Genomic DNA, 13,789 nt, shown 5'->3' with positions numbered 1-13,789 from the left:
AAAAGTTCAATTTTCTATACTAATTAGGATTTTGTCGCAAGCGCATGGCGACGACGTAAATCCATTTTGTAAGTTTGAATTTTTACGATTTCTAAATTTACATCGAAATATTGACCACCTCGAATTTATATCAACACATTTATAAAAATAAACACGTAATAAATTAGTATTTTAAGTTAATGAATGAAAGCTATTAAGAAAAATCAGATTATATATTAAATAGGGTAAACATGAAAGTTTAGAAAGTTGACGGAGTGAAAATGACATTTTACAAAATTCAAATATAAAGAGGTGGAAATGGCATTTAACAAAGTTGAGAGATGATAAATATCGGTTGATGGCGTAAACACTAAAGTTTAGAAAGTCAAGGGGATGAAAATGACATTTTATAAAGTTGAAGGATGGTAACCATAGGAAAATCAGATTATATATTATATATTGGATAAACACAAAAGTTTAGAAAACTAAAAAAATAAAAATAACATTTTAAATAGTTTAAAGTTGAAAGGATAAAATGACATTTTATAAAATTCAAAATCAATTATCAAAGTGACATTTTAAAAAATATATGAGAAAATATAATTTTATAAAGTGTTCTAAAATGTAAATAAGTAAAAGAAAAAACATTATTTTATAAAATAAAAGAATACCAATTATAAAAAGCCGACACTGATTCTTAAAGTTGTAAGATGTGATACATTTTTCACCGGCGGTATGCATACGTGAAGTACATTACTGCTGGTGAACACTGTCCCTCGATAAATATATTGTCTACGGTATATTACCAATGGTGAGGTTTCACCGATGAAATGGAAAAGTTTTGCCGTTGAAAACATTCCTCATTTTGGCTTGGTCTGCATTATAACTTGTTCTTTGATGCAATAAGAAAATACTCAAGAATGCTAGTAATGGCTGTGGTTTGGAAACATTTTTGTACGCAAATGTATCACCACACCGTTATTATAGGCAAACATTGGTAAAAAAATGCAAATGCTTATGTGGCATATATTTTTCATAGGTAAAAAACATTAAGACACCCTTTCTCCTACTAGGTAATTAATTTAAAATTTCAATTCTTGAGTAAAATAACTGTTTGTCACTTCACTTACCAGTAAAAAATATTTGCCCATGTGATCTTCGATACTGCCTAATACTGTTCACTTTTATGGATTTGTCACCTTCACCATATGTAACAATCGGAATTGATGTGTTTTAGAATAAACACATGCAATGTTTTGAAAAAAATTATTTATTTTATATTTAGAATTTGGAATTGGGTGAGTAATATTCATTTTATGGCTTTGTCACCATCATCATGTGACATGTGTAACTATCGGAGTTAAAGTGTCCTATAAGGAAGCATTTCAATATTATGAAAAGATATATTGTATGTGTATTTGGAATAGGGTGGTTAACGTTCATTTTATAAAGGGGAAATGACTAAATCAGTCAAAATTAATTAATTACTTATTATTTTTAGCCAAAAAAATTTTAATTATTCCAAAATAGCCATTGAAATAGTAGGTATCTCAAATCGTGTATTCTATGAGAATAACAAAGAAAATATGTTGTTTGATAATATGAATACGTTTAATCTTACATAACTATTGTTATTATCACACATTCTCACTAATTAAATCGTCGATAATATTATTATAAACTTTTTATTATTATTCATGTTCTGTAAGAATGTTGTTAGGATGTTTGTTGAGTCGTATTCTGTAAAATGAAAATGAGTGAAAAACGATGTTTGAGAACAAAAATGAATAAGAATTATTGAGAATTGATTAAAATGACGATATTTATGTGAGGTTGAACATATTCACATTAATAAACAATTTATTTTCTTAATGATTCTCATAGTATAACACTGTCTACATGTCCGCACAATAGTTGTTCATCCACATTATAATCTAGCCCTATATATATATATATATATATATATATATATATATATATATATATATATATATATATATATATATATATATGTGTGTGTGTGTGTGTGTGTGTGTGTGTGTGTGTGTGGAGAGAGAGAGAGAGAGAGAGAGAGAGAGAGAGTTAGGTTCAAATGTGGATTAACATCTATTGTGCGGACGTGTAGACAGTGTTATTCTATAAGAATGACAAAGAAAATATGTTAATTGATAATATAAATACATTCAATCTTACATAACGATTGTCATTAACACACATTCTCACTAATTAAATCATCTATAAAGTTATTATAAACTTTTTATTATTATTTTAATTCTGTCAGAATATTTATTGAGTCGTATTCAGAATGAAAGTGGGTGAAAAACGATGTGTGAGAACAAAAATAAATAAGAATTAGTGAGAATGCATGAAAATGATAATATTTATGTAAGGTTGAACGTATTCGCATTACTAAACAATTTATTCTCTTAGTAATTCTAATAAAATAACAATGTACATACGTTTGCACAATAATTGTTCATCCACATTATAATCTAGCCATATATATATATATATATATATATATATATATATATATATATATATATATATATATATATACTTTGTCATTCTTTGAAGGCTCTATTGAGATATTTTTTCTTAAGTACAAAAAACACAAAAAATGAACAAAAATAACAGGTCCTGAAACAATACACGACCCACAAAATAGTAACTCATTACTCAAAATAGTAATCAACACAACATTGACCGTAGGTTTTTTAATCACATACGGTTTCAATGGCTAATTTGAAATAAATTTTAATTTTTAGATAAATACTGAAAAATAGTTAAAAAGAATAATTAGTTTTGCAATTTTCTCATTTATATTTTTGTCACCATCAAGGTCACCATATAAAATCATGGTAGTTAAGATTATATGCGCTGCATAAAAGTAGTTAAAATATTGACATTTAGAGTAAGAATTAGTTTAAAGAAGAAACTTGGATAATTCATTATGAACACGTTTTGTCATATGTTTTTGTCTCTATATGATATATTATACATGTTTGAAAATTATAACTATTATTTTTGTAGAATATTTTTATTTTAATTAATTATTATCGCCATTAAGTTTTTATATATATACTGTGTTATTTTATTGTTTTCTGTTTTAGTTTCAATATAAGTTTTTGTGCATTTATACATGTCATACATGAATTTCCAAGATATGAATTTATGAAATACAAACACAACATACACTAATTGCAAAACGTGTTTGAGTATCAAACACAAGCATGACACATAATTAATCAGTATGATACGTGACATAATATGAATATACATGCATTATCCAATACCATTTATTTAAGCTAGAAAAAACATGCATTTAATCTGTGTATATATGTGTATGTACGTGTCGCATGTCCTATGTCTCTAGGTGTATAACCGCGTTTATACATGTCGTGTATTATACGAATTTAATTTGTGGCTTACACATGTTCAAATATGTAAATGTGTTTAACATGTATAACACACGAAACATGAATTTAAAACTCGTGTCGACACGAACATACATGAAACACGAATTTCTAAAAGCAGTACACGAAAAACTCGTGGCGTTTTAGTGGTATTGTGTATCAGATTGATAGGTTCTAATTATAAAGTTATACAGTGGGGAGGATATGTTGTCGTCGGCATCCAATGTGGCACTTAATGTCAGCGGCAAACACCGCCCCTGATCATCAGCAATCCTCCGTCGGCGAGAAGTCTCCGTCGAGTTCCAAAGGATAAAAAGAAAATCTCCCCTTTCTAAATATTCATCCACTTTTAATAAATATATACCTATCTTATTTACATATAAACCATATACCTTATTGCCTATAAATCCTATAAACACATACTATATACTAATATACAATTCATTGTATACTCGATTTTTCTATGCCTTTTACCATCCACACTAAAATAACGACAACACCATTAAACAGATAATAAAATGAAAGCGAAAAACTTTTGTTTAATATTTTCAAAAAGAACCCCTATTTGTTTGTTTACCGGGTTAAGCACTAAATCATAAATAAGCTCTCTCAAAACATTTAGAACTAAGTTTTCTCTCTTTTTTTTTTAACAAAATGAATAGAAGTAGTGGCTTTAGAGTTAATCGAATTGATTTGAATGAGCCTTAAACAATGATATTAAAGATTATGTTATTGAAAGCTTTTATGTTATATGAATTATCATTTCTATTTCATTATTTTAATTATTTTAATGTCATGTTATGTTTTTTAAATTAAATGTATTGTTTTTAATTGAATTTCAATATGATACTAAATCAATGTATTGTTATATTTTTTAATTTTAATGAAATATTATATTATATTAATTAATGTTTATGTAATTATGTTTTTATTTTAATTACTAAATATTACACTTTTTTAATTATTTTTTTTTAAATGGAGGCAACAAATGGTAACATACCGTAACCAAGGGCCAAAAAAATTGCAAAAATTACAAAGTTCTATGTCTATTTATGATCGAATTTTTCTTGATGATTTTATAATTTTTATTCTATTTTTTATTTTTATTTCATTAGGCTGCCTTGCTATCCAATCATCTACACTATATATACATAAGAGTTGCTAGCAGAATTCCGAAACAGAGCACTCTCCATCTGTTCTTCTTATCTCTCCTCTGTTTCCCAGATTTTCGCATCAATAGAAGATTCTCGCTCTATAAATCCGTGAAACTGTTGGAGTTTTGTTGCATGTAAGAACATTAACAGCAATACTTTTGCCTCACTTTCAACCCTTTCAATACTGCGTACGTATCTCTTCATGCGTCCATGTTGTAGAGAATCACAATCAAATAGAGTTGCGTTTCCCTAATGAATTCGAAATTCATATTAAAACCCTAGTGATCGCTGTTCTGGTAATCGAATATCGTTTCACGTTATTTCGTGGTTCATTGTACGATTTTATAGCTTTCAATTGTGTCTCTAGAACTCCATGCTGTATCGACGCGTTGATGTTTATTTACGATTTGATTTAAAAACTTCGTGCCAAAAAAACCCTCGTCGATTAATTCGATCGTATTTTCAGGATACTGTTTTGAAGCTTATCTCAAGAGACGCGATTTTGTAAGGATCGAAGGTTGAAGGGTAATGAAGACTACGGGGGAATCCGACTGCATCCTTTTAGTCGATAGCGAAAACAAGGAGATCGATGAAGACAAGGATTTAGACAGAGATGGAGATAAGGATTTTGATGGAGGTGATGACGATGATTCCTGGAATAAAGCCAATGATGATGAGCAGGATTGTGATTCCTCTAATAATGTCGGGGATGAACCTCAATCTTCGGATCCATCATGGCCTCGAAGTTACAGGTATAAGCAACAACCCTTCCGCTTTCGTCATTGAAAGGCATAATTTCATCAGTATGATCAATATTTGTAATATTTTTTCAGGAAGTCGATGGATCTGTTAGGTACTGTAGCATCTCCGAGTCTGAGCTTTCTGGGGTCTCCTCCATTATCATCATTAGGTGGTTCATTCCTTTCATCGTCACCTAAAAGAAGACAAAATCCCAAAATAACCACCAGTTTAGGCAACCCTCTGTTGCCACCTTTGGCAGACAACCATCATCCACCACGTCATCCTTCTGATCATTCACTTCATTCTCAATGGACATCTTCTGCTAGAAAGTCGTCACAACTTCAGAAATCTCAGATTAAACAGAGTTCATTCGCCCAAGCTGTGGTTAATGGTATGTATATATGTTTCTTCTTTCAAATTAATTAATACTAAAGGCTATAAACCAAGACGTTCGAACCATATAATCGATCTCTAATGCAGGATTTTCAAAACAAAAAATGAGAAGTCGTTTTTTTCTCTACTTTCTCGATATTTCTCTTGAGTGCTCCTTACCCTAAAATAAAAACTCCACAATATGTCATCACATAAGCAATAAAATAATTAAGTTATCAAATTATCATCACCAAACCTCTATGAAAGAATAAACAGTTGTTTACATTCATAATCCTCATTTCCCTTAACCTAAAAACCTTTAGGTTGCTCGATGTAGATTTTTTTGTCCAAGTCACCTAGAAGGAAAGTTGTGTTGACATCCATCTTCTCAACCTCAAGATCAAGGTTAGCAGCTAAACCAAGAACCACATTGATACAACCGAAGAGAAAATCCCATCGAAGTTGATTCCTTTTCTTTGACTAAATGCACAATTAATTTAGCCTTCCACATAGGTCTTGAAGTGTGACATACCCATCACCAAGATATTATGTTGATGGATTACAATCTCTCATATATCACCCATTAATGATTGCGAACATCTTTATATATCTCATATGACGCAACATGCTAAGAGGAACCGAGTCTAAATAAGTAAGATCATTATGTTGAGGAATCATCTCCACCTTCTCCTCTCGATATCTTCTAAAGTATGGTATTCCACTAAAACAACATCATGACTCATTATAAGTGATATAGAAACCGAATCATGTCTACACATGACTTAGTCTTTACATCAAGCTTTGATTTCTCATCTTTGGGAATATCCACAAAAAAGTTGCTTCAAAGACTCATAAGTAATCATAAGAAAGATCTTTGTCGCTACAAACCCTCCTAGAACATCAAAATATAAAGGAACACTTAGGGTTATATTAATAGCAAAAACCGCAGTATTTGTTACGCCTACATGGAAAGTCCAAGTATATGTTGTTTCTTGGAAGGAGGATAACTCTTAAGGGAAAAATTTGTTATGACTACATGCCAAAGTGTGAAAACACACACCGGACATCATACACACGAGATAATACCTTTTTCTATGACAACTTGGCCATGTATAGCCAAGGGGTATCAAGAGTTGGACAGGTGTCCCTCAACCAAAAGGTTAAGGGTGCAAGTTTTGTTTAAGAAAAAGGTGTGGTTTGGAGAAATAAAAATAAAAAATTTAACCAAGTCTCTTATGCAATATAGATCAACCATATTAACATTCTTCACTACATTTTCCATGCCCTTAGGCCCCGTTTGGTACGCGGAGCAGGACGGGACAGAACAGAACAAGGTCCTATCACTGAGCGTTTGGCACGGACGGGACTGGGACAAAGTTAGTTGTTGACCAAGTCCAATGGGACTATTTCTCTAAAATTTAGTCCCATCCAAAACCATAGAACACAATGGGACAAAAGCCAAAATGACAAAAAAAAAAAAAAAAAAAAAAAAACCATTTCTAGTGTGTTTCTTTTTGTTCTGGTGTTGCCAATTACTATATAACGAGTTCAGTCTAGTTCTGTCCAGTCCAGTTCTGTCTAATCTAGTTCTATCCCACCTAGTCCCACCACCAAACGCTACCTTAGAGATCTTTAAATGTGACATATACAATTTTTAGTATCTCTTGCCTCTTTCCATGATCAAGGAACCATGAGTGATTTTCTAGAATCCATTACCAAAATTGTTGTAGTAACCATCGCTGTCGAGCAAGCCTATGGAAGCCAAATTTAGTCTCATATACCCAACGTGAATGTCATCATGTAAAATCAACTTCAAACATACATCCAAAATGACAATAACCTTTAATAATAACTTATTATTAACCATCTTAACATCCCAAAGTTACTATAGTGCAAGATAAATATAGATCACTTCATAATGTTACATGACACGAAGCACTGATATCAACACAATATCATAATCACAACATATAAGAAGTGTATTCAATGGTAGCATTTCCTCCAACTTTGATAGGAGAGAGTGGAGGCTTAGAATTAAGGAAGATAGTGTGAGGTTAGACTTGAAGGAGTTAGGACATGACCTATGATAGGAGAGAATAGAAACTTAGAATTAAGGTGCCTAAGTAGTAATGGTATAGTCTATGTTCTAACTTTATTTTCTTTGTTGTTGCATACTAGTCTATTTTTCACATACTTAGTCATGTATCATATAAAATAGTCTCCATATGAAAGTAGTCTGAAAATATGTTGATTTGTAATGTTGTAGGTGTAAATCTACTTTGTGGAGTAGCACTTCTTTCTACCCCATATGCAGTGAAAGAAGGTGGATGGCTTGGTTTATCTATAATGTTTATCTTTTGTGTTCTTTGTTTCTACACGGGTCTCCTCCTCCGTGACTGCTTAGATACTCACCCCAGACTTCAGACTTATCCAGATATTGGTGAAGCCGCCTTCGGCATACCCGGACGCCTACTTGTCTCCGTAAGTTTATTTATTTTTATTTTTTTTGTTGAAAAAAAAAATACACCCCTTGAATGATTACTACTTAACCTTGTGTAATTCTTTTGTTGCAGATAGTTTTGTATGTGGAGTTGTATGTAAGTATCTCTAACATAATCCTATGCATTGTTTATTCTATAAGTATAATCTCATGATCACTTGGTTAATTTCAATTTGGTTTCAACAGGCATCATGTGTTGAATTCATAATCTTGGAGAGTGATAACATATCTTCTTTATTCCCAAATACAAATGTAATCATTGGAGGACACCAAATAAATTCACATTCTTTCTTTGCAATTATGATCACTCTTGTTGTGCTTCCTACGGTTTGGCTTCGCGACTTGAGTGTTCTCAGTTACATCTCCGGTTAGTTCACAATATATATATATATATATATATATATATATATATATATATATATATATATATATATATATATATATATATATATATCTAAGTAAGTGCAAGTAGAATAATAATGACTATATTACCCTTTATCTCTTTTTTTCTTTTTCTTGTTTTGTTGTTGCAGCTGGAGGAGTTTTTGTAATAATTATTTTGGTGTGTTCCTTGTTTTGGATCGGTTTGGTGGATAAGATTGGGTTTCAAATGGAAACTACAAAAATGTTAAATCTATCGACTTTGCCTGTGTCTATTGGGATGTATGGTTACTGTTATGCAGGACATGCTGTTCTTCCTAATATTTATATGTCCATGGAAAAGAAAAGTCAATATCCTCTAGTCATTCTAGCCAGGTAATTCAAAAATAACACAACACTTAATTACCCAAAAGGGTAAAACCGTAAAATGGTAATTGTGTTTTTTTTATTTTTTTATTGAAGCTTTGGGATATGTACTTTAATTTATGCTGGAGTTGCCATAATGGGATACATGATGTTTGGAGAATCAACAGAATCACAATTCACTCTCAACCTCCCTCCAAATTTACTTGCTTCCAAGATTGCTATTTGGGCTACGGTATATAAATTGTTAGTTGTATGATTTCTTTTTATTTATTTTTTTACTCATCAATTTTTTCTTCTCTTTTAGGTGATCACTCCAGTAACCAAATATCCTTTTGCTTAAAACCCTTCAATTCTTCCTTTGTGTTTTGTGTGAATGTTATTTTGTATTTTATCTTAACAAGAAAGAATCACATATGCGTTAGTAATATCCCCAGTGGCTAAAAGTTTGGAGGAATTAATACCATCAAAGCATTCAAAGTCACACGTGTACTCAATCCTCATAAGAACAGCATTGGTGATCTCTACTTTAATCGTGGCCCTTTCTGTTCCCTTTTTTGGTAAGCTTTTTTTCAAATATTACTATATTTTTTACAAATTAGTGATTTTGGATAAACTATTATCATATACACTCTTCTTATCACAGGTCTGGTGATGTCATTGATCGGATCTTTACTCTCAATGCTGGTGGTAAGTTCTCTTTCTATGTTTTTAATAGCAATGTACTTTATATAATGGGGTAAAAAAAATAAAATACATTGCCTATATTTGTAAAAAGAGCAAATTACAAAAACTAATTAATGCTTCTTTTTTTTTTTTTGTAATTCCAGTCATTGATATTTCCTTGTGCTTGCTTTTTGCGCATCTTAAGGGGTAATGTGACACATTTCCAGGTATCACTCGTGGCTTTTTATAAACTTTGAACATATCTTAGAAAAAAATGAATTCAAATATTGAATTTTTTTTGTTTGTTTGTATTGTTAGGTATCAATGTGCGTATTAATCATTGCAATTGGTGTGATCTCATTATCGTTTGGAACCTACACATCCATATCTGAAATCATTCAACAATATTTGTAGTTTTTAGTACTGTAAACTTTATTTTGTCAGTCTTATTGATGTTCTTTGAGAAGCCAATTTTTAACGAATTATTAATCAATGCGCAAGATTTTCTTTTTACTTTGCAAATTGACTGAATTATGAAGTCGGTAGGTGTTAATTACGTTGCTGATTCTTCCAAATATGATAAGTGTTGTATAAACAAAGATTGTGTCTTTCTTTGATTATATGAACGATCTTGAATCTTGATATAAGAAAATGACTATTTTACCCTTATGTCTAGAAGTGATGTTGAATAACAAACGACTGTGTTGTCGCAAAACACATAGAAACAGAGATGTACAGCATCATATGTTGTATGTTTGCTAATTGAGAAAAAACAAACATTTTTCTATGTTTTTATGTTTCTAATTGAGAACAAACAAACAAATATTATTCTTTGTTTGTATCTTCCAATTGATAACAAACTTAAAAACCCTTTTAACATTTTTCTAGGTTTGTATGTTTTGAATGGAGAACAAACAAAGAAACAATCCTCATTATTTTTCTATGTTTGTTTGTAATTGAGAACACACAAAGAAACACTTTTGTAACATCTTTTTGTTTTTAATGATTGTATATCCCAAAACAAAGGAACACTATTTAATATTATTCTATGTTTCACTACTAGAATGAACATTGGTGATAATGAGTTTGGGGACATACAAGTTATATCATATACATAAAAAGTGACATTTATCACATACTTTCCATTTTGAATTCCAAGCAACCCAAATCCATCAGAATAATGATAGGTATTAACTACATCATCAATCTTTTCATCCCTTTTCATTTCCAACAAGAATGATTTCTTGTCAGTTACCAAATTAGACAACTTAGTTTAAATTCAGGCAACCTACTTTTTAAAAGTTGATGAAACTGCACAAACATTCTTCCATTCATTTACAATTAAGTGTCATTTGACACAATTCCATCATCATATTTGAAAAATATCATCAACAAATCACGTAACCAAAAGTTTGACTAAAACATCACGAAGTCAACACTTTTTAACTACTTGAAATAGAAATTGTTCTTGTTCACAATCACACTATGAACCACTTATTCATTTCCCATTAACAGTTCCAACATGAATCATGAATTATTCATCACCCCCTAATCAGTAATCACCACAAATCCTAACTTCAATTCATTATCAAAGAGAGTAACTTTGAGGATAAAACATTTGATTTGAAGTGCAAATCCACCAAGAAAACGTTAGGTTTAATCACAAATCACTAAAAATAGGTCATTTCCTTCCCTTAGAAGCTCCTTTACTAATTTGAGTGTATAATGCATAAAATCCAATCAAAAACTCACTAAAACAAGCTTTTGGATTATATGTTTTTATGGGTAGAATATGGATCAAAACTAAAATGACCAATAACAATGGCTCTTAAAACAAGCATCCACTTCACTATTCAACCAGAAACCATTTTAGAGAATAAAAGAAGTAAAAAACATACATTGCCATTGTATTTGTGCCTAAATCATTGCTCTCTTTTGCCACACTTTAGCTTTCTCTGCATCCATGATGGATTCCACCATTTTAACACAATTCTCTAACTTCCCTTCAGCATTCACAACCACATAATCAAAATTCTTCATCTGCTTCAACTCTTCTTTAGCTGTAGCAACCCTCACCAGCAATGCTTCCTTACTCTCTGTCTTCCTGTCAATCAACCTCATCACCAACTCACTCTCGCTTTCAGCCACAAGAAACAAGAACACAGCAGAATCTCCAAGAATCTTTCTTAAAGTAGCAGCTCCCTGTATGTCTACTCTCAATATAATGTCATGCCCTTTTGCCATGTAATCCCTAATCTGCTGTTTTGGTATACCTTTGTAATCCCCATACACTAATGCATACTCTAAAAGCTCATCGTTTTCTACCATTGTTAAGAACTCTTCTTTACTTACAAAAAAGTAATCTTTTCCATTAACTTCACCTGCTCTCATTGACCTACTTGTTGCTGTGACAACAAAGTGGATGTTTTCTCGAACTTCTCTCAGTCTTTTGATCAAACAGTCTTTCCCCACACCACTAGGCCCACTGATTACTACGATCAAAGGTCTTGGCTTAGGAGCTAATGGCTCTAAACTGAACGATGAACCCACCGATGTTTCCAGAGCGCGGTACAACTCCATTCGGTCGGCGGTTTCCACTGCCGGAATTGGGACGGCTGCAGGTCTCCGGGATTCGCCCATACTAGAAATTGACTTGGGGGTTTGAGAATTTGGTGTTCGTGGAGTGAAATTGTTGAAGACGACGAGATGGTTGGCGGGTTTTTTGGTAAGAGAAACTGGGCTGAGATTTAAATGGGGGATAGAGGCACAAAACCTTCGGATTAGCATCGAATTGGAGAGAGGTTCGATACTGTTATATGTAAGTTGGGTTTTGAATTTAGGGTTCTGAAAAAGGGTTTATTGAATCTTGTAATAAGATGATGGATTGTTTTCTCTGAAACTGCGAGCGGAGCCAGAAAGAGCCAAAGCCCGACGTGAGCTGCCAAGAAACTGTATAATAACAGGGGTCGAGGGGTAAACGAATTTTATTTTACTTCATCAAAATCATTTATTATACAATAAACCCTACGGTTTACAAAAACTTACAGTTTTGTCTACTTTTTTCACCTTTTATTTTCTATGCTGAGCGTCCACCCTTCCAAATGTAATTTTCTTTTTGTGGGTTTGATATTCAAATTTTTTAATGTATTTAAAATGATTATTTTACGTTTATTATTTTATTTATTATGTTTCAATAATTAAAATAAAATACAAAATGAAAAGGGTAAACTACACAAATGGTCCATATGGTTTGGATAGTTTGTGTGGTTGGTCTCTATAAAGAATTTTTAACTTGGATTGTCCTTAATGTTTGTGTTTGTTTCAATTTTGGTCCCTAACCAAAATATGGGTCCCACTCATCCTTTTATTTCTTTCTCATACATCGAGGTTTTTTCAAGAAAACCTCATGGTCAATATGTTTTTTTAACTATTACCAAGTTTTTCCCTTTGTCCCAAATAGAACACTCAATCTATTATAGATTTCCGCTGACAACTACAATTAGTTCTCAATTTTTGCTTCCCATCCTTAAACAAATCCAAGAGAAAAATCAATTTCGATTTTCGATCTTTGCTTCTCACCACCATTGATGCACATTCCCACGATTGTCAATAAAGAGCATGTCATCAAATTGAGGATGTAATCTAGGCCCAACATTGTCATCAAATTGCTCAATAAAGAGCATGTCATTAGATGGAACCCAAAATTTAGACACTTTCCTTTGAGAAACTAAGCATATCACTTATTTTGCAAACAAGCAATGTATAATCTCCTTGACACCCAAAAAACCCGTTTTAGTAACACTTTTTTTTAACTGAAAAATAAGATCCTTTACAAATGTTAGTGTAAGGAGTTCGTTTTCCTCTTGAAAGTTTTCTGGAAAGAAAGGTTAGTAGCAAAACGTGGTGGTTGAGTTCTATCTCTTGAAATTTTTAGGTTCACTTTCCTCCACATAGGTGTACAAATCATCACCAAATGATTTTTCAACTCTAGCCCTCTTACTTCTTCTGAGTTATATCTCTTCTTCCTCGGATTGAGCTTGTTCTTCCTCTCGAATAGCTTCGTTGTTTGGTAAAGATAGACTTTCAACTTCCTTGTTCAAACAAGGAAATACATCTTCAAAGAATGAAGCAATCCTTGATTCCATTATGGTATTCTTGTGTATTTTAGGATTCTTAGAATCATGCACAAGGAACCGATAAGCACTACTACTTTGTGC

The 13,789-nt window shown here is 31.8% G+C and overlaps 2 protein-coding genes across 3 annotated transcripts; one reads left to right on the top strand and one right to left on the bottom strand.

Annotated features, from left to right (window-relative positions):
• The first annotated feature begins 4,581 nt into the window (after window positions 1–4,581).
• Window positions 4,582–10,094, top strand: LOC145068251 (amino acid transporter AVT1B-like). 2 transcript variants are annotated; one of them, XM_079015209.1, is made up of 13 exons: window positions 4,582–4,683; window positions 5,016–5,301; window positions 5,383–5,681; window positions 7,929–8,143; window positions 8,236–8,259; window positions 8,349–8,529; window positions 8,696–8,918; window positions 9,006–9,141; window positions 9,214–9,237; window positions 9,325–9,466; window positions 9,553–9,596; window positions 9,737–9,799; window positions 9,891–10,094. In XM_079015209.1, exons 2-13 carry the CDS (start codon window positions 5,078–5,080, stop codon window positions 9,984–9,986), a joined length of 1,671 nt encoding a protein of 556 aa, XP_078871335.1. In that variant the 5' UTR covers window positions 4,582–4,683; window positions 5,016–5,077; the 3' UTR covers window positions 9,987–10,094. The 2 variants fall into 2 exon arrangements, with proteins under 2 accessions (XP_078871335.1, XP_078871336.1); XM_079015210.1 differs by lacking the exon at window positions 4,582–4,683 and adding an exon at window positions 4,690–4,845.
• Window positions 10,095–11,320: 1,226 nt separating this feature from the next.
• Window positions 11,321–12,528, bottom strand: LOC145068252 (P-loop containing nucleoside triphosphate hydrolases superfamily protein). The gene has a single exon (XM_079015211.1). The coding sequence runs from the start codon at window positions 12,357–12,359 to the stop codon at window positions 11,490–11,492; it is 870 nt and encodes a 289-aa protein (XP_078871337.1). The 5' UTR covers window positions 12,360–12,528; the 3' UTR covers window positions 11,321–11,489.
• Between the last annotated feature and the right edge of the window lie 1,261 nt (window positions 12,529–13,789).

The sequence above is a fragment of the Lactuca serriola genome, chromosome 8 (assembly GCF_051521515.1).
Source record: "Lactuca serriola cultivar US96UC23 chromosome 8, Lser_US96UC23_V15, whole genome shotgun sequence".
Taxonomy (NCBI): domain Eukaryota; kingdom Viridiplantae; phylum Streptophyta; class Magnoliopsida; order Asterales; family Asteraceae; genus Lactuca; species Lactuca serriola.
This window is presented reverse-complemented; position numbering and strand designations above follow the sequence as displayed.

Coding starts and splice junctions, on each gene's coding strand:
- LOC145068251 (XM_079015209.1), top strand. CDS start 5,078: ATGAAGACTACGGGGGAATCCGACTGCATCCTTTTAGTCGATAGCGAA. Junction 8,919..9,005: donor CCTCTAGTCATTCTAGCCAG/GTAATTCAAAAA, acceptor TTTTTATTGAAG/CTTTGGGATATGTACTTTAA. Junction 9,800..9,890: donor GTAATGTGACACATTTCCAG/GTATCACTCGTG, acceptor TTGTATTGTTAG/GTATCAATGTGCGTATTAAT.
- LOC145068252 (XM_079015211.1), bottom strand. CDS start 12,359: ATGCTAATCCGAAGGTTTTGTGCCTCTATCCCCCATTTAAATCTCAGC.